General features: G+C 33.8%; 1 protein-coding gene across 1 annotated transcript; it reads right to left on the bottom strand.

Moving 5' to 3' along the window:
* Positions 1-10,510: 10,510 nt before the first annotated feature.
* On the bottom strand, positions 10,511-22,649 carry LOC127073670 (G patch domain-containing protein TGH). Its single transcript, XM_051014848.1, has 16 exons — positions 22,238-22,649; positions 21,857-21,947; positions 21,679-21,773; positions 20,952-21,055; positions 19,964-20,025; positions 19,814-19,888; positions 17,512-17,663; positions 16,703-16,778; positions 16,527-16,613; positions 16,311-16,388; positions 14,590-14,737; positions 13,877-14,363; positions 13,162-13,446; positions 12,955-13,083; positions 12,627-12,845; positions 10,511-12,137 (listed from the first exon to the last, which is right to left on the bottom strand). The coding sequence occupies exons 1-16, from the start codon at positions 22,370-22,372 to the stop codon at positions 11,253-11,255; spliced, it is 3,108 nt and encodes a 1,035-aa protein (XP_050870805.1). The 5' UTR covers positions 22,373-22,649; the 3' UTR covers positions 10,511-11,252.
* Positions 22,650-25,924: the final 3,275 nt, after the last annotated feature.

Genomic DNA, 25,924 nt, shown 5'->3' with positions numbered 1-25,924 from the left:
TGCATTGTCCTTGCTTGCGTTGTTGTTATATTGGTAAGGTTGACGCACATGGATTGAAATCGCATTTGCTGAGGCATGGAATTGATCAAAGTTATCGGTGCTGGATATTTCATGGTGAGAAAATTAACGAGAATGTTGAATCGAGTGGAAAAAGTAATACGACCTATGCTTCATACGACAAAGACACGGAAACATACGATTGTGATCGAGTTGAAGAGATTGTAGAAGCACTGGAAGAAGATCTTCATGATTGTCCTGAAATGTTTGAGAGGATGGTAAGCGATGCAGAGAAACCGTTGTACAACGGTTGCACTAAATTCTCAAGACTTTCTGCGGTATTAAAGTTGTACAACTTAAAGGCGGGCAATGGATGGTCGGATAAAAGTTTCACAGAGTTGTTGGCCCTTATGAGAGAAATGCTACCGGATGATAATGTTCTTCCTAATCGAACCTATGAGGCAAAAAAAATGTTGTGCTCTATTGGCATGAGCTATAATAAGATACATGCTTGTCCTAACGATTGCATTTTGTTTCGTAACGAATATGCAATGTTAACTGAGTGCCCTAAATGCGGTTTGTCTCGATATAAGAAAAGATTATCTCCCGCAAAAGTCTTATGGTATTTTCCGATAATTCCGAGATTTAGGCGCATGTTTCGTAGTGAAACCGATGCAAGACATCTTACTTGGCATGCAGATGAAAGAATTATTGATGGAATGTATCGGCATCCGGCTGATTCACCACAGTGGTCGAAGATTGATAATGATTATCCTGAGTTTGGATTAGAAGCAAGAAACCTTCGATTGGCATTATCTACTGATGGAATGAACCCACATGGTCTTCAAAGTATCTCACATACCACATGGCCTGTGATTCTTATGATTTATAACCTACCTCCGTGGCTATGCATGAAGCGTAAGTACATGATGTTATCTCTGTTAATCTCTGGTCCTAAACAACCAGGGAATGACATAGACGTATACTTGACACCTCTGATCGAAGATTTAAAGATTTTGTGGGAGAACGGTGTGGAGGTTTATGATGGATATAGGAAAGAAAGTTTCAATTTGAGGGCGATGTTATTTGGCACAATTAATGATTTTCCAGCATACGGGAATCTATCTGGGTATAGCATTAAAGGTCAACGTGCGTGTCCTGTTTGTGAAGACGGAACCGATACGATTCGATTAGAACTTTGCCAGAAGAATGTGTTTCTCGGTCATCGTAGATTCTTACATTCTAAACATCACTACCGTGGGTGGAGAAAAGCATTCAATGGAGACACCGAACATCGTAGAGCTCCACCCGCATTGTCGGGTGAACAAGTTTTTGAAAAGGTGAAAGATGTGCGTACTGAGTTTGGCAAGCCTTTTGCACATAAGATTGTGAAAGGTGGGTGGAAGAAAAGGTCGATATTTTTTGAATTGCCATATTGGAAGTCTTTGTACGTGAGACATTTTCTCGATGTTATGCATATTGAAAAAAACGTATTTGAAAGTGTTATCGGTACATTACTCAATATAAAAGGCAAGTCTAAGGATGGCCTTAAAGCAAGGGAGGACATGTTTAAAATGGGAATGAGAACTGAATTAGCACCCGTGAAGAAAGGAAGACGAACATATCTACCACCTGCTGCTTTTACTTTATCTAGAAAGGAGAAAAAAAATTTGTGTAAGTCTCTGAGTGAAGTTAAGGTTCCAGAAGGATACTCATCTGATATCAGAAGACTTGTTTCTATGAAAGACCTCAAGTTGAAGAATTTGAAGACACATGATTGCCATGTTATAATGGAACATTTTCTACCGATAGGTATACGTTCTATTTTGCCAGAAAAAGTAAGAAGTGCCATAACTAAATTGTGTTTTTTCTTTAGGTCAATTTGTAGTAAGGTGATCGATCCCGAGATCTTACCAACACTACAAAAGAGATTGTAATTACCTTGTGTGAGCTTGAAATGTATTTTCCTCCGTCTTTTTTGACATAATGGTTCATTTAGTTGTTCATCTTGTGAAAGAGACACAGTTGTGTGGACCAGCTTATATGAGATGGATGTACCCTGCTGAACGGTATATGAAAACATTAAAAGGGTACGTGAAATCCCGAAGTCGACCAGAGGGTTGTATTGTTGAACGATACATTGTTGAAGAAGCTGTTGAGTTTTGTACTGAATATTTGTCTAACGTTCAATCGATTGGACTCCCCAGAGCTCAGATTTTCGACAAAATGGAAGGTAAAAAATTAATTGGGAATAAAATTGTGACAATATCAAGGGATGAACGGGATCAAGTTCATTTGTATGTTCTGCACAATAATAATGAGGTTGAGCCATATGTTGAAATGCACAAGGATGTACTCCGAAGGTTAAATCCGAACAGAAATGAAAATTGGATAGTTATAGAGCACAATCAAAGTTTCATACAATGGTTGAAGGATCATATTTATTTGAAGCGCTCTTCAGATCCTTCTTCGGTAACAGAAAGGTTGAGATGTTTGGCATATGGTCCAAGTTTGCATGTGTTTTCTCATAGCGCGTATTCAATTAATGGATACACATTTTATACCAAAGAACAAGATGATAAGAGTACTATGCAAAATAGTGGTGTCACCGTGCTAGCTGAAGCAATGCATATATCAAGTATGAAGGACTTAAACCCCAAATATGCAAATTTGTCATATTTTGGAGTTATTGAGCACATTTGGGTGTTTGATTACGAGAAGTTTCAGATTCCCATCTTTGGTTGCAAGTGGGTGAATAGTAGTGGCATACAAATGAATAAGTCTGGATTTTTGCAAGTTGATCTTACTAGGGTGGGGTACAAAGATGAACCTTTTATTCTAGCATCTCAAGCTAAACAAGTGTTCTATGTGAATGACCCGAAGAGTACAAAATGGTCTATAGTGCTTTTCTCTAACAAAGTGACTGATGATAGCGGTGTCGATCAATGTGATATTGATGTTGAGAATGAGTCATGCATTAGACGGAATGAGTTGAATAGAAATGATGAAGTTGAGGATCTTATACCGGATGAGTCATATATAAGAAACGATCATAATGAGGGAATTTGGATCAATTCATCCGTACGCATTGCTAAGAAACAAGTGATTAATATTCCAACAAAGAAAAGAAAGAGATGTTAGTGACTTAGGTAAATTATCCATGGTTTCTTTATTTATTTTTTTTCATTTGTTTTGATTATAAGTTATATGTGATAATGCATGATTTCATTATATTTTTGTTTTCAATTGCTTTGATTATAAGTTATATTGATAATGCATGATTTCTTTATTTTTTTTGTTTTCAATTGCTTTGATTATAAGTTATATTTGATATTTGATGGTTTCCTTGGTTTATTACAGGTTAGACATGGCTGATGACCAACATGAGGAAGTTAGTAAAGTATCCGCGAAGAAGAAATTCGAAGAGGCATCACAGTAATGCGAAGGGTGGTCCAAGGAAGATCTCGAGGCATCATACTAGATGTCTCTTGGAACAACCAGGGACAACTTATAGAACCTAATGGGCATACCTTAACTAGTTTCATCGGTGCACTAGTAAGGAATGAAATTCCCATTACATGTGATGATTGGAGAAATAAAGAGTTGAAAGACTCCAAAGAAAAAATTTGAGTGAGATAAAGGTACAATCATTTGGCCCTTAATTATACGGTATCAATTATGTTTTTTCAATTACCGATACTAACTATCAATCTGTATGTTTTTCTTAGCGATGTTTTAACATCGAAGAAGAAAGAAGAGGGTTTTGTATGAAATTGGCCGGAAAGCTTCTTAGAGGGTTTCGGACATTTTTATCATCCAAGTTCCTTAAGGATGCGGATGGTAATTTTGTGGATGCGGAGCTTCCTAGAAAATATGAAAGTTTGATATCGGCTGAAGAATGGGAAGCTTTCAAATCCAAAAGACAAGACCCGACTTTTCAAAGAATAAGTGCTACAAATCGGGAAAGAGCATCAAGTCCCGCATATCCGTACCGAAAAGGACGTGTCGGATATGGACGCTTAGAACAATCCATGGTAAGTATTTATAAATTGCGAAAACAAATTTGTTCATCATATATTAGTTTTATCTGATCAAATTGTATGACTTAATGTGTAGCTGCAGAAGGAGGAAAGTTCAGAAACATCTCTTCCTGCACATGTTTTGTGGAAGGAAGCCCGTGTGGGCAAATCTGGAGTTCCTCAAGAAGAAGTTTTAAACGTATACCAGAAATGTGTAAGTATAACATTTTTTCATTAATTGAATAATATTTTTATACACAAATATTTGACAAGTATACGGTATTCATCTAATTTTTCAGGAGGAGCTATCTCAGTCTCTATCTCCCGATGATACTAAGAGCATACTTAGTCGGGCATTAGATGTCCCTGAGTATTCTGGTCGGGTGAGGGGTAAGGGATTTGGAGTCACTCCGACCTCCCTCAGTGTTAAAAAAGGAAAGGCTCCTAGTAATCGGGAGCTTCATGCAAGATTGGAAGCCATGCAAGCTGAGCTTGATGCATTGAGGAGAGAAAGAGAGGCTAGCGCCTCAACGGTATACAGAGATGCTTCGGACAAAAACAGTATCAACTGTACCTTTCAGCCGAACATTCCAGAGGTAATTACATATAATTGTCTTAAAATGAACTATTTGCTTAAATTATGTATTTGACATATATACACATTAACGATTTCTTGTTATTATTGGTTTTAGGGCATTTCCCATTGTCAGCTGTATTTGGCGTCACCATACTATCGGATGGTTGGCAAGGGAAAAGTGCATAACGTTAGCGGAGTATTACTCCACACTAGAGAGCTCCCTGCTGGATGTTTGAAGGTATCAGTTGATATTGCAGTTGAGCCGAATGCAGCATTACCATATCCTAGCGATGATTCGGATGCAACAACGGTGCACGAAGCAGTAGGTTCGTTTGTTGCATGGCCGACAAACCTCATATGCGTAGGATATGAGGTATGCTTAAAACTTATGTTAACTTTAATGTGTATATTCAAAGTTTAAAATTTATGCTTAAAATTTTACTTACATATTTTCCTTGGTTATGTTAAATAGACTCCCACAAAATCCAAATCAAAAGAAAATGAGGTTAGCAATGCCTCCGCACAACAAAAAAAAAGAGGTTAGCAATGCCTCCCAATCTTGCAGAATTAAGAAATGTGATTTTGTTACGATTCTAATACAAAATTCAAGACGAATTCAAGAAACGAAATCAATCACACAACGCCTCACCGTTCACTCGTGTTTCTCTGTAGATCCGAATCGGAGTTCTAGATACTAATTATTGGTGCACAAGATGAATAAGATGAAGATGAAAGAAAAGACAGAAGAGAGAGAATTTAAATAACAAACTTTCACTACTCTTCAAAACGGTTATAGTAAATGTTATGCATTATTACTCTATTGATGACTACATTTGTTTATATACACAACCAATAATATAATGTAGGCGGAAATGTTAACATATATTAACTAGATTATGCTTAACAGAATTAATACTACTATTGAATATGAATTACTTCTTACATCACCTGGCAAACATAAACTACTTAGACATTTCAAATAAATATTATCCAAAAGATTCCTTGTAATTCCTACTAATACACTTGTAAGCATCATTAGATAAAACAAATTAAACTGCCTCTTAAAAAAAACATTTATTATAAGAGAGTAATGTACTCAATTGATTTGATTTAAAGGATGTAAGTTCTTAGATTAGAGTTTAATCACTAGGAACAGCATTTTATAAATTCTTGCGAGTATAATTAACATATTTGATCGAAAAGAATTAATTAATACTTGATTGATACTGTAAAATAATATATGATTAATTTGTTTTACCTTTAAAAAATATTAGATTTAATTTATGACTCGTTTGTTTTATTTCTAAAAAATAAATTTTTCTTTCTATTTTTAAAATTATTTTAATAACATAACTATATATTATTAAAAATTAAAATATAATCAAAATCACATAATATTTAATACATATATATATATATATATATATATATATATATATATATATATATATATATATATTATATATATATATAATATATATATAATATATATATTATATATATAAATATATATAATATATATATATTGTTTACATTGACAATACACAAATTTAAACTCTTCTTTCTAATCATCTTATTTCTTATCCCTTTTATTTATTTGTCATTTTCTTTTTTTTAATGCTCTCTTCGTTAATCAAACAAAATATATAGAAGGTATAACTAAATTGTGCTGATTTTTTTTCAATGTTCAGTAAAAGTTGCTTTTTAAAAAAGAAATTAGAGATTAAATTAGGTATTGATATTTTTAAAATAACAAAATGTGAAAAGGAGAGTGTGTGATAACATGACATGAGTGCATTAAATACAAACTAATACTATGTTTTTAACGGACACTCGATTTAATAAGTAACAAAAATTAGGTAGAATGTCCTCTAGAAAAGAATTAGGTAGTTCATACAAAAATCAGTTATATACTCCTTCCTTTGAATTTGACTTTGGCTTACAAATGAAATAAAAATTACGTTAAATTTAGCCAAACGAAATGAAAGAAATCTTACGTTAGTTCCTAGAGTGGATTCAATAATATTTTTTAAAAATAAGTATTGTTGGTGTAAAGAATTGGTATACTATTTGATGTGAAATTGCTATATTTTAGTACATATTAGTCAATTGTTATCATTGTATATTAAAATGACAAATATTTGTATAATGTATTTTGTTATTCTAACATGATGAAGAAGAAGTCATACAAGACAAAGGTATGAACTTTCTTGGTTGCATGTATTGATTTTTGGGGTTTAGAGTTGTGGGATCATTGTTTAATAGTTTTTCAATAATCGGTTTGTTTTTTTTGTTGGATTTTGAGCGAAGAAGAATGGATATAATTTATGTTGTGGGCATTTTATGGACCATGTGATGGCTACATATGAAAGGGAAGTGTCTAATTATGGAGGTGAGGTTAATTTGAGATTTTGAACAATGTCAAACCAATGGGCCACTCTAAAGTAGTTAGCATGATATGAGGGAGGTTAAGTGACTTTATTTTTGTTACCCCTGAAATATTTCATAATTTTTTAATTTTGATAAAAAAATCATTTTTTAGAAGCTCGAGTATATTGTGAGATCAAAGAGGTTGGCCAAATTGAATCTGATACACAAACTCTAGTCTAACATGCACATACGACAAAAATGAATGTCAACCTATAAGTCAAACATAGGAACAAAATGCATGCCAAACATAGTACCTACCTCCAAACCAATGTGGGCTTGATGGTAGGGATATTTCCTTCATGGTAGTTTAAAGAAGGTCCATCATATTAGTAAAGGACAAATTTTGTAGAATTTAAAAAAAGACTAAGGTCATTGTTTGAATAAACAACTTATTTGCAACTTATAACACAAGTGTTTATCAATATAATCACATATGTATAAGCTTACATAAGTTAATTTTATAAAAAATGATAAAATGTTGTTAAATTGTTTTTGTGCGCTATAAGTTGTTGTCATAAGATATTAGATATTTTGAAAAACTTAGAAAAATAAGCTGAAATAACTTAGAAAAAAATAGCATAACTTGTTTCATAAATTCTTTCAAACGGTTTTAAAAAAAATTCAATAAATAAACTCAAATAAGTTAATTCAAATGGATCTTAAATTTGCAGAATTATGGTTTTGTGACCGAAGGCTTAAATTAATAAATTCTTAAAAAGATTTTAGATGGAGATTTTTTTACCAAGTGTATCACTTGTTGCAAAGGGTGATGGGTTCCATTTTAACCCATGTTTGAAGTATGATTTTGAAAGAGAACGGTTGATTACTATTTAATATTCATTCCGTCTCATAAAAAGTGTCTCATTTGCATTTTTTTTATGTCTCAAAATAATTACCTCTTTAGGATACCAATGTTGTTGGAATTAAACCCAAAACTATGAGTAATTTCGAGTCAATTTTCATGAACAAGATTCAATCACACCAATCAAATTTCCTCTTGTTCTTCACTCTTCACTCGAGTGAATCAATAAATCTTGGTTTCAAGATTGTATCGCTACACAATGATGATGAAATTAAGACAATTGAATTAGGGAAAGAAAAAAGTTATGACTTATCGAGAGAGAGGGAAGAAGATGAATTGATTATGCAAAGTTTCTCTCTGCTCACAAATTGTGATTCTTTATTCCTTTTGCAACTGCAAAATTCAAGTGTTCACAATAATAGGGGTTACTCCCTATTTATAGATTTTGGATTTGCTTGTTTCTCAAACAAAATCCAAAACTAACCTAACTAACTCAGCTAAACAAACAAATAAAGCTAAGTCTAACATCATTATCGAGATACCCTTCGACATTTTGATACCTAATGATTCGACATTTCCTTGCTTTTATCGAGCAACATGCTTCTACACAAGGAATTACAATTCAACCACCACTTAATTCATTGTATCTAAGTTATCTACATTCATCATAGACCTTAATTTCTTAAACACTTCGACATGCATTCCCTTCGTCATGATGCCTACAATCTGATTCTCAATTCTGCATTGTTCCAAGTTCAACTTCGCTTTTACAACCTGCTCTCAAAGATAATAGAACCTCATTTCGATGTGCTTTCTTCGTCCGTGCATTAACGGATTCTTCGCCAGATTGAATGCAGACATGTTGTCGATCTTCATGGTAATCGCTCCATGATTCTTTTATGTAATCTTTTCAATCAAATTCACCATCCAAGTTGCTTGACATGCACAGATAGAATCAGCTATGTACTCTGCTTCACACAATGACAGTTCCATTATTAATTCCTTTCTTGAACTCCAAGCAACTGATGTACCACCTAGCATAAACACATATCCAGTTGTGGACTTTCTATCCTTAGCACTACTATATCAGCTTGAGTCGGTGTATCCCACTAGTTTGCATTATTTTTCTTCATCAGTTGTAGGAAACAATATGTCATAGTCGAGAGTTCCTTTGCGATACCGTATTATCCTCTTTGTTGTTGCTAGGTGTGATACATTTGGTTTCTGCATGAATCTACTCACCATACCTACATTGTATGCTAGATCAGGCCTTGTGAGACAAGGATATCAAAGTGATCTAATGAGTTTTCTATACTGCATTGGATCGATATCATTTTCATTTGCGTCTTTCGACAGTTGCATTCTAGACCCAGCTAGAGTCGAAATTAGGTTGCAATCTTGTATCTCAAATTTTTTTAGTATTTCGATTGCATATCTTCTTTATCAAACCTCTACCACTCTTTTAGAATTCGATGCCAAAGAAATATGAGAGATTTCCCAAGTCTGACATTTCAAACTCCTCACTTAGGTCATATTTGAAATCTTCAATCTCCTTCTTGCAGCTTCATGTTATTAATAGGTCATCGACATAGAGACATAGTATAAGAAATTCATTATTGATGCTTCTTACATATACTTCATGCTCAGTTGTACACTTCGCAAATTCCTTTTCCCTTAAGAAACCTGTATACATTTCTTTTTTCGTCATGTTTCACAAATCCAACTGGTTGTACAACATAAACTTCTTCATCTAAGGGGTCATTCAGAAATACGGATTTCACATTCATCTGACATGTGTGCTAGTTCTTCGTGTTTGCTAGATATACAACCAACCTGATTGTTTCGATCCTAACATGTGCAAAAACTTCATCTTTTTTTATCACTTTCCCCCAAAATCAACATTTTAGTCTTTAAGATAACCTATACCATCAAAATGAAATTGAAAATGATTTAAAAGTGTCTCAACATATTCAAGCAATTATTATAAACAGTTGACAGTAAATGTCTTAACCCATTTTTGTTTCCACTATAATATCTTTAGAGAATTTCGTTTTAAAACCTTAAGAAACTCTAATAAAATAACGTTCCTCATTCTTTTTCATGGGTGCCCTTCATCAGTTTATTCTAAAGCTAGTGTCAATTGACTGACTACTTTTCTCGGGACAGAGGCCAATCCCACATTAGCTATACTAGAGAGTTCAATGTACTTAAGAATTACTGTAACGCGTTCTTTATGTTGTGAACATCCGGGAAACATTTATTCCCTCCGTATATTTTGCACCATAATTTGCATAAACATCCAACAAATTAGTTATTGGTTTCTTTTCATTTTTCCTCCTCGGATCTCATCTGTTTTTTTCTATTTCAGTTCAATACCTTCTTTTATTTCTAATTCAGAACTGATCCCGAGATATTCAACTCCATGTCACACAATGGCAGTCAAGTTACTTGAGAACCAACTGCAGGCCAGCGCAAACCATGGCCAATTCCAAAATCATACTTGCCAGTTGCCATTCATCTTACTCTGAACTTAGAGATTCATCTGAGTTTCTAAGTAGGATGAGATCGAGAGAACTAGAAGCATTCGTCAAATAATAACATTATAATGCTAGTTAATGCCTACTTTTTTTTTTAATAAAGAACCTCAACTTGTAATTGAATTCAATGTTTATAGACCAGAAAACATTATAATAGAAAACAGCCATGTTACACAATAAAGTCCTGTGGCCGCTAGTACATCAACAAGTAGTGTGTATAAACTACTACTCTTAACAGCATCACCAGAAAAATCTACATTGGTAAGGGGGTACTAATCTTTTTCAATTCACAAAAATTTGCTAACCTCGCGAGAAACCTTAGGTTCGAAATGAAAAGAGGCACACAGAATCACCAGTAACGTTCATGTAACTAAAATAAAAAATGACATTAATGATTGGGGTTGTGCCACTTCACAATCCTCTAGCAAGGTGTTGAACCCCTTTGATTCTGCATTGTGTTGACTCGAATAATTTAAAAGTCATCTAATCTATCACTATACTTCGAGGTATGAGGTATCCTGTTTCATAATGACCAAAAAAGTATCTCGTTTAAATTCATCAGATACATTACTACTGTAACCTAAGGACCTTGGTCTTTGTTCTATATCAAACCTTTATACTTCTTGGGGTATAGAACTCCCTGATTATGTTTAGACCATTATCAGGTAACCATTCCATTTCCTTGCATTTATGAAAGATTGGGTAGGGAAATTGAATTAAGCAGCGCTCCTTCAAAGCGGTGAATCATGAATACAATAAGAGGCTTGAGTAGCTTAGAGCAAATGAAATGCATAAGCTGCGTTTTAGCATCACAACCCTAAAATACACATCATCTTTGATATAGCAATGATCCTGCAACGAAGCTAAAAAAAGTTATTAAGGTACCTTGCTCATTCCCTTCGTCTTTTCTCTTTTCTGGTATGTTGATCTTCTCTATCCACGCTATTATGAGAGGATCTATTTGGAGAATGATGCTTTCTGTGCTTGTGATGTTTTGAGTGTTTCTTACTTCCAGTGTTTTTTTCTCGAAAAGACTTTTCCCTCCTTCTCCCTTTTGACCTTGAACTGCGTTGATCTCTTTCATCACCACTGGATGAATCACTTCCCGCATCACGCCTCCTGTGTCGATGATGCCTGGATCGTTTTCTACTCCTGTCCTCTTCGGATAAAGAACTGCTTCTATAATCTAGGCGGGTTGTTGATGGTGTTTTAGTTTTTCTGTACTCGTCATATTTTTCCCTATTCAACTTACTTGAGTGCTTTCTGCTCCTTTCCTCCTCTGAGCTGCTAGTATAATCTTGGTTGTTGACTAAAGGTGATTTAACCTTCCTATCACCTTCACACTTCTCCCCATGAGACTTACTTGATTTACTATCAGAGATACTAGTTCCCTTGGTTTTAATGATACGATTATCGAGCATATTTCCATAACGGGTGCCACCTTTTGAGGGTCCACCTGCATGAGCAATGTACTGATCCTGTGGCAAACCATGTTTCAGTGACACCACACTGTTGCTTTCACCACTTATGATGTCATGTTTTGCATATTCATTAACATTTTCTTTCTGGGAAGCATCTTTGTTTGACTTTTGCGGAGGGTAAGGTGTATCAGGAGGAACCTCAATCCCTAGCTCCTTGCCCAAAGATTCCAGAAAGTCACCAGCAATCAAACGGCTCAATGCTGTGTTAGCTACTTCAGCTTTCTTTTCTTGATTCTCCACTTTCATAATAGTATCATCTCCCCCTTCATCATCTGAATCATCCGAGAAAATAGCCTGCAAAAACAAACATTTTATAGGCACCCGTGGCTTAGCAGTGAAACATCCTATAAGATATGCATTAAATAAATGGGCATAAGAATTCAAGAAAATAAACTCTCCCATATGGATACATTCTCAGTTCTGAGAATCAAACCAAAATGTTAGCGCATCAAAAGCTACCCCAAGTTTTTATGGTCACGAATAAACAAGACATTACAAACGTTCTTTAAAAAAAGGCATCACAAACATTCATGAGATGAGTTTTAGCAAGGACTAAAGAAAGAAATTGTTTCACATGGAAGTAGTAATCATAAGTAGGACGATCATAGAGGATTAGAAATTGGTTGTTACCTTGTGCAGGTTAGTTACAAAGATTCTTTATAAAAAAAACGGCATCACAGACATTTATGAGATAAGCTTTGGCAAGGACTAAAGAAAGAAATTGTTTCACATGGAGTATTAACCATAAGTAGGATAATCAGAGGATTAGAAATTGGTTGTTACCTTGTACAGGTCAACCGGCCTTTCAATATTTTCCACTTCCACTTCCTCTTCAGTTTCATTTTCCACTATACTTTTGTTTTTGTCTTGATTAGCAGATTGTTGCAAGGTCGAGATGTCTCTCTTTGCAGTCACAGGCTCTTCCACCTTTGTACCATTCACTGAATCTGATGTAAAAATCAACGAATCCATTTTACTTCTAATCCGTGGAGCAGGTGCAGGCTACAAAGAGCAAAACATTATTAAAATACTCAGCATAAAAAGTGGAACCAAATCGATCAACAAAACTAGTATAAGAATAAAATATAATATAGCAAGCTACTTGAAGTACCTTCCCCATATAAGGATCAACAAGATCGAAGCGTTTGCAGAGAAGAGGTGAAGGACGCCATTGAAACTCTTCCCTCTTCGGGTACATTTTATTCTCCTTAAAATCTACAGATGGCTTATCTTTCGTTGACTGTTTGAACAGAACACATCAAATAACTTCAGCCAAAGCCATAGGGAAAAAAACAAAGGAACATAGCTACAGTCATACCTCTATTGCACCAGATGTAAACTCCATTACACCACCTGTGATGAAATCCATGGAAGATGGAATGGAAATCTTGCTTCCCCTGCTCTGCTTTTGCTTTTCTATTGCATCAGCTGCAGCCTCAAAAGATAGCCTCTCTTGAGCACGGGCTGCTTCCGACATATTCCCAGCTAAACTCGAACTTGCAGAGCGTAATCCACCTTTATACTTCTCCTTGATAAACTGCTCAAATCTTTCTTGCTTTGCAGGATCATCCTTGAAAGGCTTTTCAAATTCTAATAACTCACTCTGGATCAAAAGTAAGGAAATAAACAAGAGTAAAGATCCAAGTTTTTTAGATGACATAGTAGAAGGTTTACGGTCTTGAGAAGGAATAGGGGTATCTCCACAAGGAGGACAAAACCACATTATAGGTTCTAGTGGGATACATGCCACCATCAAGCATAACCCCAAGTCTAATGTCATGGACAATGTCCGTCATGTCAAAAGCCTGACCAATTAAGATTCAAATTGTACCCTACATGACGTAAAAGATTCATGGAAAGGAAACTAAAAATCATATCAAAGGAGTTCTTTGAGTTAAAGACACAGCTTGATCAGTTTGTTTTTTTTTGGTTATAGAGCTTGGTCAGTTTACCAAACTAACAGAAGAAAAATAGAAATATCCTCTAAATAATCAAATAAGGAGTTTAGAAAGCAGAAAGAATGTGCTACTTACAAATGATGCAGACTTGGTAAATGTATCGACAAGATTGTATTGGAGCTGAATATCTATAGAAGAAACAGATGAGGATGGATCTTCTGAGGTTTTCTCTAGAGGTCTTTCCCCTAGGATCTGACCTCTACTCTCAGCTGTCAGCCTTTGCACACCAGGAGGCAGTTTTCCATCCAAATGCCCCCTAGTTTGACCATTGCATTTCTGTTGTGCCTCCCACAGTTTCCTTGCATAATAATCATGACCAGTCCCTCCAGAAAGGAAGTTAAACAATGGGTTTGACTGGTTTTTTTCTCTAGATAGATCCTCATATAATTTACCACATTTAGCTACTAGATTTGCAACCCCCTCAATTAATATTTTTAAATTTCCATCCTCGGGAGGAGGAACATCTGGTGGAGGGACCTCATAGTTCTGGCGGTTAATCTCACGAGGTCCAGAAAATGAATGGCGGGGCACAAAATCCTTTGGAACCAGAGGAGCTTCAAATCTGAAAAGGAATTTATACAATAATAAATAAAAGTCAAACATATAAATACAAAATAGACAAAAGAATTAACAAGATAGCATATATTACATAGACCTCAAACCCCAAAAAGTGCTAAAATATTATCCAAATTTTAGATCCCTAGACCAAATTAATGTTAACTCAAATCACTGCTATTAGAAATTCTACACAACTAACAACATAAAGAATTTTAAACTGCTTCAGTAACCTTTCCATTCTATAGTCAGAATTGGATGCCACTCTAAAACCAGGCAGATTACCCTGGTCCTTCTGATCTTTCTTTTTTGTATTTTCTAGGGCCAGCATTGAAGGTTCATCAACCTCTTCTTGAACATAAGCCTCTTCAAATTCATAACCTAAAATTGAAAAGAAAAAAAAAATAAGTAACAACAAGCTGACCTTGTGCCCATTTTCACAGGAGGAAACGTACACTATTTAAGTTTACCTCAAGTAAATTTGTTCTCTTGATCAAAAACATAAATCATATTGAAAGCACAAGGCTTATTGCTTTTTAGGCAAGTTGTTCAGAGGAGTGCTTTACATATAAAACATAAGCAGTAAGATTTGCTTATTCTGTCTAAAAGTGAATATTAAGAATCAACAATTTGATGTGATACTTTACAGGCATTAAGAACCCAATAGCTAGAAATTTGTATATAATGTGGGTTACGATAATTTAAAGGGGAAAAAAGTGCATGACTGACAGGTGTTCTGTTAAATGCTGTAATGACCATGTTCTTTTACATCGTTAATATTTAGAAATTGGACAAGTAACCTGCTTTAGGCATGAGAATTGTAGTTTCCTAGTTTGCAATATATGTAATATTTTGTGTTTTTGCATTCAGACCTTACTTTTATTCCAAATAACTTTCAATTTTGTTATGATAAAGCAGTGAGTGGTAGGACGAAGTAGCTCAAGAACGTTTGTAACTGATTAATTTAAACTTTGTGGAGGAACTGAGGGGGTAAGTTTGCATGTAATGAGTGGGTAAGTTTGCATGTCAATGAGGGGGTAAGTTTGCATGTCAATGAGGGGGTAAGTTTGCATGTCAACAATTAATTTAGTTGTATGTTTATACTCTATTGTAAAGAGTAGACAACCAAAGGCAATTCAAAGAAAGAAAAAGGTCAGCAGCATAGGGCCTTCTTGATTTTATGGCTTTCAACCTTCCTAATTCTGTCTAGATACTCTTAAAGCATATAGCTCCAGGGATGATTGTTCCTCCCTGTCCATTTCTTTTTAAATGCCTTGTTTAAGATAGCATTTATAGTATTAATTGAAAATAACCGGTCTGCTCAAATAATGGGTTTTTATACTATGCTTGATTTGTTTTTCATATCAAATGATAGTGATCAACTGGTGATGAGTTTATTCCTTGGACCTTGGGAGCTTTTGTTTCTCTCAAAATTAGTACAACATAAAAGATTTAGATTATTATTGTATAATTTTGAAATAAAGGACATTTGTTTCCCATACAGGGTATCACCAAACATAAAAGTAGCAGTATCCTATACAATATATACTCCCTCCGTTTTTTAGTTTGTCACTTCGGAAAAAGTTTTGTACCAAATTATAAGTCGTTTTTAACATATACCAGATAATTAATGCTACTTTTCCTATTATACCTTAAGTATTTATCATTTTCTATTATTTCAATTCTATTAAATCATCTTTCTCATACCATTAATGAAGAAAAATATTGTAAAATCATTTTTAGTTTTTCTGTTTCATCCAACAATAATTAGATTTCTTAATAAATGTAGAAGTGGCAAAATGAATTATAATAAAAAAAACGAAGGAGTAGTTTTTTATTTATACAATGCCACACTACTCTTTTATGTTGTACTAATTTTATCCAAACATGCACGGCAAATGGGTTCCATGTTCCATCATTTTCAATCTTAACATAAAAGAGTAGAATCACTGACCAGTGGCATACACATCCTCATCCTCGGCATCGAGTTCCTCAAGTGCACCAATGCCAAAACCAGGAGCAGCTTTTCCTGCTGAAGAAATGAAGTAGGGAGTTAAATTAACTTAGGGCAAGATATTGTGAGAATGAGTTACAGATATCATCAGTAAACGATAAAGATCACAGATTATCAATTTATCATATATTTAGTTTAGGATTTCAAGTATCTTACACTTAAAACCAAAAAGACTGTCTCTTTTGGAAAAGTTGTTGCTGTGCCCCGATCCCGCTTTGCTGGATAGGCGTGACCTTTTCATCTCTGAAACAGAATGAAGAGAATACAGTTAAATGACAGTCACCTGCAACATCAACAGGACCCACATGTAGATCAATAAAAAAAAAGCATACCTCTAAACTCAGGAGCGTGTTTATAAGGATCAAAACCTAATCCATACAGGTCTTGCTTTGGGTTGAGTACGTAAACCTGAAGAAAAGAAACATATTGACATAATTGATAGACTAACAGCCAGCTAAAATTTTACACAAAACAACTGCTAAATTGAATTAAAATAATTAAGACAATTTGTGTTCGTTGAGGAATAAGAGCTATCGATAAGTTAATGATATCCACTATTCAATTGAAAGTCTGTATAATGCATATAATGCTTGTAGCATTCAAATTAACTCAAGATTGTTTAGTACTAGTACTTCATCCAAATATCTTAAAATTAGCCTTGGTAAAGATTTTGGATCTATTGAAATATCAATCTGATGATGATGTTCTTGTTTGCGTTTTTCAAAATCCTGAGTGCAAAATCAATCTGACAAGTGCTTATAATTAAAGGCTATAGCTAATAAAATGATTTTTTAAAGTAGTTGAGTGACAAATATATCAATGGACCCCCATCCTCTCACATTTGGCATCAAATCCAGTGGAAGTAAGCAAGATCACTTGTGCTAAAATATATTTTGAAATTCAAAGATCCGAAAGTATCCACCCTCACTCAAAAACTATTATAATCATCATTCATCAGAGTTCAGCAAAGAACCAGGCAAAAAAAAAGATTGTGTGCTTTTTAGATGGGTCAAAATGGATGCCCGATCCCACATAGCAAAATGAAAGAGATGAAACATTCCACCGGATTATAATAAGATCATCATACACGAAATCTATAACTTTTATATACAGAATAGGATTAGTCAGGGAAATTTCTCACCGGTGTGCTCTTAGAAGACTGAGCATCATTATTCACAGGCTGCTCGGGGAAGTTTTCGATATCATCCTTGGTAGGCTCAGACTCGGTAACCTTCACTTTTGTATCATCTGAAGAAAATGCTAAGAAAGCTTTCCGAGCCTGTCTTCTTGCATCTATACAGACAGCATTATATGAATATTTTGCATTAAACCCTGCTTATTTGATAGTAATCTGACAATAACATAAATGGAAAAAATGGATGCACAGCATAGTTAAAAGCTCATTTAATAAGCTAATCTAGGGTGTTAGTTAAGGGTTAATTTACAATAAGCAATTTTTCGGAGCTTATACAATCCTTACCATAAATCTCAGTAGGAAAAGCCAAACTATTACATAAAGAGTATAACTAATGTATGGGGAAAAGATGCAAGACACACAACAAAGAAAGAAGCCAAAGGAAGAATGTGGATAATCGAGCTAGAGGCCCTGCTATAACTCCAACAGAAAAAAGCCCATAGAGTCAAATGATGTAAATATGAAATAGAGGGGCCAGCCCCAATCATAGAAAGGGTAACATACTAAAACAGAACAAAAGGTTATATTGATTATAAAGATTACATTATGTACCCTAGGAGTATAAATATCTTCGAATTCGGGCTTGAGGGCTGATGCCTATCTCATCCCCCAAATCCAACCTGCAACGAGTGCTCAATCTTTAAAAGCACTACCCAGGGTGTGTTTGGCCTGGCATTTTTGGGGTTTAAAAAGCTAAAACTAAAAGCACAAGGAAAAAAATTCAAGTTGTAAATGTCATTTTTCTAGCTTAAAAACTATTTTTAAGCTAACAGTTATTAGATAAAATAAAATATCTTTATAAATCATCATAAATGAATATTATGAGTGAATTATCATAATTAAATTGAATATTTAAAAATGTGAACTGTATTGTTCTACTTGCTCAAAAAAGTCAGACAATTTATTTTATTTAAACCAAAGAATCATGACTATAGTAGTAGCTAGATATTTTTCCGTATAAAATAACAAACAAGGCCCCAATTGTTACAATTTCAACCTTAGCACTGCTTTACATTCATTTAAAACAACAAAATCTGGAATAAATATTTTTGACCAGTTAAAAAATTTATTATGCACATGGAATAATTACAAAAGTGTATCCACTGTTAATAAAACGATAAACATGTATGCACTTTAAATAGGTGTTGATGCCAGTTATAAAATGCTATTTGTTTGCTTCAATATTTGCATAGAGGGAATTCACTCAGTTAGATCCATTAAAAAAATTGGTGTACATCATAACATACATACATATATATACATATATATATATATATATATATATATATATATATATAAAAGAATATAAAAAATTCAAACATAAAAGGTTGCTTGCTGAGATTCGAAGCTGTGTTTAAGAAGCTCCTCCCAGCACTTTTTACAAAAGCTCTGTACATTCATTCTTTGTATGCATATTATAAGCTCCTTTTTGCAAGATTATTTATAAAATACTGTGTTTGACCAAACTTCTACTTTTAAAGAGAAAAGAAGCTAAAAAAGAGCTGGGCCAAATATACCCTTTGATCGTATCTCTAGTGTGATATCGAACTAAACATTCCAGATTATTACATAAAGGGTATAATTAACGTACAAGGAAAAAAAATGCAAGACACAAAAAAGAAAGAAGCAGAAGGAAGAATGTGGATAATACAGGTAGAGGCTCTGCCAACTCTCAGATTTTGGGATGGGCCTAACTCATCCCTACAAAACCCGCTTGTAAGGTGGATTGCCCCCACTTATAAACACACCACAGGCCATATCTTTAAGAAATGTGGGACTAAATTTACCCCTTCAAACCCAATACAATGAAGGTGTTGGGGGCTGCAATTAGGGCAAGCCAAATGCCGTTGGGGGCTGCAATTAGGGCAAGCCAAATGCCGCAATTAAGGCATCTAAGGGCGGACCGCAATTAAGGTGGAAATTCCAACACCAACTCAAAACAGAAAACAAAAACATAGAATCAAATGAGGTAAATAGGAAATAGCAGGCCCTATCCCAATCATAGAAAGGGTAAAATACTAAGTATTATACATAACAATAGGAAATAGAAACATGATTACTGCAACCCAGGTTGATAATTACAAAAGTGATAAAACTAAAACTTAAGAATACTCTTCATTACCCTCAAGTTAAGAATACACCTCCTTACAATCCAGTTTATATTTGATGAGTTTGTATCATAAGACTGAATAAGGACAAAATGGAACGCAAAAATTTAAATGACAAATTTGGCAATGGAAGACCATACCGTAGAGGACATCAGCATGTGAATCTTTAATTGAACGCCCTCGACTCCATCCCATCTTCATCAGCAGTTTCACCCCTTAAAAGTAACATGAAAGAGGTAAGGGACATGATATGTTTAAAGAAGATGCTATTTGAATTAAGTGGAACAGACCTACGGACTCTGTGGCTGGAATAACTAATTCATCAGGAGCAGGACCGGGAATTATGGATGGCCTACAATGAGATAAAAAATACAAGCAAACTATGAATAAGATCAGTAATTACCCAAAGTGTAATTATAACTTATTTATTATTATGAACACTCATGTTATAACTTATATTCACATATTCAATTGATACAGAGGGGCATGAAGAAAGATTATTTAGATCAAAGAAAGGGAACGAATAAGAAAAATCATCAAAGGAAAATATAAATGAATAAGGTAGAGCTCTCCAATCACTTATTCATAAGATTTCCACCAACAAAATTACCATGGGTAAAACATAAAATAGTTATGGAATGGTAGTCCACGGTTCGCACATTATTTCATGATACAAGAGAACCTAATGGCATACAAAATCCCATCAACAAGTGTAATACTGGAATTTAACATTTAACGGAAACCCAAGAGAGAGAGAATCAACAATATTTTTTAGCTTCTCCATGAGAAGCTTCCTGTTTCCTCCCTGTCCAAGGCCTCTATTTCCCCCTCCCCTGGAGCTAGGGTAGGTAACCAAAGGAGAGTAGAGGATACCACTTTTTGAAATTTTCTTGTTTGGACTTTTTGAGATACACCAACCAGAAAATTGATGAACGGATTTGCTCTGGGTAGAGATATTTAGGGGGCTTTCAGTATAAATTTAGGGATTTTTTTCTACTTCCTTGTTATCTGTTATTTGTTTAACCTTTAATTAATTGAAATTCTAATGATTTGTCATAATATTAGTTGGTGCTGAAATCTGTAGGATATTAACTTGCTTCCTTCTCCTCGAGTTGTTGGAGACTTTCCCGTTATAGCGGATAATTTACTTGATAACAGTTTTACATTATTATTTCTATCTTGGGAGAGGCATATATTTTCAAGAATATGTATTCTCTACGCAGTAAATTATAGAACAATGAATCAAAAACCAAATATGCAGACAGAAACAAAATGCACCTTTGTTTTTGTTCCTTCTCAGCTTGTTTGCGAGCAACTTCAGCAGCTGTGGAACCAAAAGTGTCAAACTGGGAAGATGTTCCCAAAAGCTGACCTTCCAAATCCTAAAACATGTGCAAAGGGTAGGTTAGAACTCAGAAAATAAATAAAGAAAAAACGACAAATAGTGAAACCCCAGCAACCAATTGATAACCTACCAACTTACTTGACTTCAGCTGCATCACATATATTATGGTTGGGTTAATAATAGTGCCGTCATTTTAATAACATAGTTTCATGTCAACATTCCTTTAGAATGAGCATACCCCTATCCTAGAAGCATGGTAGTATTAACTGTGAAATACATAACCCTCCTTAGACATTTTGAACTAAAAGTAATATCCCCTCTCGCCCACCCCAAACAAAAAATTACAATAAACTTGCTACTTTATATTGTAATAGAACAGACTTTCCCTTATTTGAGAACTTTAAATACAACGGATAATGCAGAAGAATGTAAAAAGGCACTGATAAATCGAAAAATTATTGTTTAATAAAGGACAGCTATATCAATATTTACAAAGGGCTTCTGTAAAAAAAATGTTTCTAGAGTAATATGTTGGGATCAGCTAGGTGTGACTTCTCTACCTACATTTTTACTTTCCTTACATAAAGGGTTTTCATATACATGCAAATAATATCAAAATCATGCAGACACTTATATATGCACAGTATTTAGTCCACATACAGCTTTCTCGTCATCATCTAGAAAATTCAATATGCTCTGCTCTTTGAATTCAGCTCTGCTCTTCCTAGACGATACAAAAGTCTGGGGTGCCCACCCTGCACATTCAATTTAAGGTTAACATTCACGGCCTGCTAAAAATAATTCAAACCCCATATAACTCACAAAAGAACTTATATACCTTCCTTTGAGCCCACTGAATTATAGTAACCAGCAGAAAAACCTCCTGTAAATGCGCCATGGAATCTTCTCCTCCCTTCATCATCTCTAACCTGGAAACAGAAAATTTCCAGCGAAGTTAAAATACATGCAGCATCAGGGGACATGTACCAATATTGATTACAAACAGCATATATCCCCTCAACCGTAATCAAAAGTAGTTGAAGTTCTAATTAAAAAGATAACATCAATATAAAAACAAAACTATCATCCGCAAAATAGCCACTATTTTGCTATTTTGCACATATATACAATACAATTATCAATACTTCAGTGTTCAAACTATAAATTCCCAAGAGTAGACCACAATTTCTGTGAAAAGGTTGAAAGAGATAACGCTCACCTCTTGCTTCCAAGCAGGAAGTGTTCGGAGTTGACCAGAGGACTCGGCAGTGGCTTTCTTTTTGCGGCTGATCGAATCTTCCTCGCGCTCTATTGTTGTTCCGAAGAAAACAAAATCTTCTTCATCTGAATCCATTTGATTTTCAGTTAATCAGTGAAATTGAAATGTGGAAATGCCCCAATCGGAAGGGATGAATTGGTGTTGAATAGGGAAGAGATGAACAATTAGGGTTTATCAGAAATAAGGTAATAGATGAAAATCTATTTGCTAAGCGCGATTGATCATGGCTGTCAAAGTCTCTTGAACGGAGAGGTGTTGTTTGGCTGAGAACAAGCCAATGGCTAGGGTAAAGTGGTTCGAGTTCACCGTGAACCGCAATTTACAATCGTTTAATCTGTTAGTTCAAAATTCAAGGCTGAGATCGATTTAGATAAATAATAAATAAATATTTAGGTATAATTTCTTTATTTCTACAGCAAGATATATAATATAAAAATAAATTTTAACTTGCAATTTTTTAGGAAAATAAATTTTATTTTTAATATAATTTTAAATATTTATCTAAGAGTATTTGATAAGATGGTAAAATATTTCTTTCAATTTAAGTAGAGGTTTTGGATTTATTAAGTATGTAATAGAGTTAAATTCTCTTTAAAAAATATTTATATCCATTATGATTCTATTCGATTCGAAAAATTAATCTTTGCAATTGTGCATAAAAATTATTTGATTAGTTAAGTGAATATAACATAGTGTTATAGTGTTATGCTTATTATTCAACTCATTCCAATTTACTATATTTTTTAAATTATCACCTACGTCTATTTAAACATTAAAAAAACTATTCAAACATTTGATTATATTTAATTTTGGACAATGTCAATATTATTACATGTTGTTTTGGTTTCCTTTTTGCACCATTAGGGCTTTAATAGTTTTATCTACTAGCTTATGGACACTTTATTGATCTTTGAAAATTTATCATATCACCTCATATTTGAACCGACGCTTCTCATATTTTTATATTGTTAATTATATTATTTTTACTATTTATCTATTAAAATTTTATATTTGATCAAAATAATTTATTTTGAAGAACCGATAAAAAAGAAATAATCTTGTAGTTAAGACAAAAAGTTTGATACAAAAAAATTTTAAAATTGGTGAAAACTGAGTAATTTTATTGGGTATTTCAAAAATCGATATGAGTTTTTATCGAATTTTTTGAAAAATATGATATTTTCTATAAATTTGTTGTATTTTTATCAACTTTTTGAAAATCTGATACAATTATACGAGACCTTAAAAAAAAGATATTTTGGGGATTTTTATCAAACTTTTTTAAAAATCTGATACATTTATATCGGATTTTACGAAAAGCCATGTGATTTTGAAAAAGCATATATCAGATATTAAATATTTTGAACAAATCTGGCATAAAATTGTAGAATGCCAAAATTTTAGTCAAGTTCAAAAAATAAGGTAGTTCAAAATGTTTCATTTGTGCTGTCCATGTCCTTATGGTTTCCTTTCAAATTTACACAATTTTTCATCACTGACGTTGTATGTTTTACTTTCATGTTTTGCTTTTAAGTTGCTCAATATTCAATAGACTTTCAGTATCTCTGACATTGATAATTTATTTTGTATGTGTTGTAAATGTCAGATATTTCCATTTTGAGCTAATGTGTGAGCATGGCACAAATCATTAGTGAATAATGTGGTATTATTATTGTTAATATTCGTTATGATACCGCAAATGGGAGTAGATGGATGAAAGATAACTTGATTGTGGGTTGTAAGAGAGAGGGAAACGACAAAAGGAAAATTTTCTCTAAAGGCATTTATAGTATGAAAGTTAAAAGTCCATTTATGATGATATTTGTATCAAGAGGTGACGCTTGAAAGTTTATGGTTAGGTGTGGGTTTCACGATCATAAACTAGTTAAGAACTTAGATGGCCATAACAAATTAGGTCGCTTAAAAGATGAAGAAAGACACTTTGTGAATGACATGATAAAATATAATATAGCTCTCAGGTGCATAGTTGTTGCTTTGAAAAATTGAGATTTAGAAAATCTAACAAGCTTTACCCATGTGTACAAAGCAATATATACATACAAGACGAGCAATATAGGTTCATTAACTAAAATGCAATATTTGATAAGTCTTATTCATGAAGAGAAATACATGTACTGGACTAGAAACAGGGACGATTCAAACGTTGTTGTTGATATCTTTAGGGCACGTCCTAATTCAGTGAAGTTATTGAACATGTTTCATTTAGTGTTTAATTTTTATTGTACATACGAAACAAACAGGTACTGCATCCCCAAATAATGTAAAGTTTCATTTACTTTATTCTAGGTTGGAAGCTTTTGATTATTTATTATACATACAAAACAAGCAAGTACCGATTACCATTACTTGAGATTGTTGGTGTTACCTCGACGAAGTTGACGTTGTCAGCTGAATTTTTCCATATGGAACATGTAAGGGAGGAAAACTTCACATGGACATTGCAGAAGCTGAAAGAGTTGTTCGCTTCCGAGAAGTTATTGTCGAAGGTTTTGGTGACGAACCAGGAACTGACGTTGATGAATGTCATGGAAGTTGTGTTCCCAGACTCAACTCATTTGTTGTGTTTGTTCCATATTTCAAAAAATATTAGTATGAATTGTAGGGAGTATGTCGAATATCATAGACAAAGGCATGTTATGGATCTATGAAACTGTCATACTCCAATTTTGACCCACTATTTTTTCATTTTTTTTATCTGACTTATGTTAATTCTAAATTATTCATTCTAAGCATTCATAGTATACATTTCATTAGATCATTCATCATTTCTTGGATCAATATCAAGTTCATTTGAGGCATCATAAGAAAACTTCATTTGGACATTGCATTTCATCTAGTCAAGTGTCATTTCATCAGTCAAATGGTACAAAGATTCATTTTAAATTAAGTATCATTCATTATCATAAATATTTTCATTTGGTTGACTTTTTGTTATTTAAGTTGACTCTTTCTCATCCTTGTTGACTTTTGACTTTTGTTACCCTTTTGTTGACTTCTCAATATTACATTATTAGGTTGAAGAGAATCATAACTATTTCATTTATTCAATAGTTACTTATTAACTGCTAAATTTCTTTCACTATCTTTATCCGTGCATCAAATAAAGTTGTGGTGGACCATACATTCACCATGTTGACCTCTCTCGTGTTTGGCCTTTTCTAACATTAGATAATGGTAAGAAACATCTTTTTTTATTCATCAACATATCATTCAAAATACATTTTACATGACGCAAAGTGTGTTGCTTATTTGACAAGTCATTACAAAGGGAACCAAGATATAAATCCTCAATCTCATGAACCGAACCTTGATGTTATTATGACTCCATCATTTGACATTGGTGTATGATAAGCATTGGCACGAATGGATACTTGCACATTTTGGAAACTAGTTAATGTTAACAATCTGAATCCGGTCATTGGTTTAAACACGACTTGCAAAGGTGATTGAAGACCTTAGTGGGATTGTTGTCGCTGCTAAAGGCACAACCACACATGTTGCCACAGGAAAATGAGTAAAAATTATGAATTCATATACCACTCTTTGTTCAGATGCTTAGGGAAGGTTCCACGAGGTTGGCAGTTGGATTTCTTGGAGGTTTCACAG

The sequence above is a fragment of the Lathyrus oleraceus genome, chromosome 4 (genome assembly GCF_024323335.1).
Source record: "Lathyrus oleraceus cultivar Zhongwan6 chromosome 4, CAAS_Psat_ZW6_1.0, whole genome shotgun sequence".
Taxonomy (NCBI): Eukaryota; Viridiplantae; Streptophyta; class Magnoliopsida; order Fabales; family Fabaceae; genus Lathyrus; species Lathyrus oleraceus.
The sequence above is the reverse complement of the archived record's forward strand: the minus strand, read 5'-3'. Positions and strand labels throughout refer to the sequence as shown.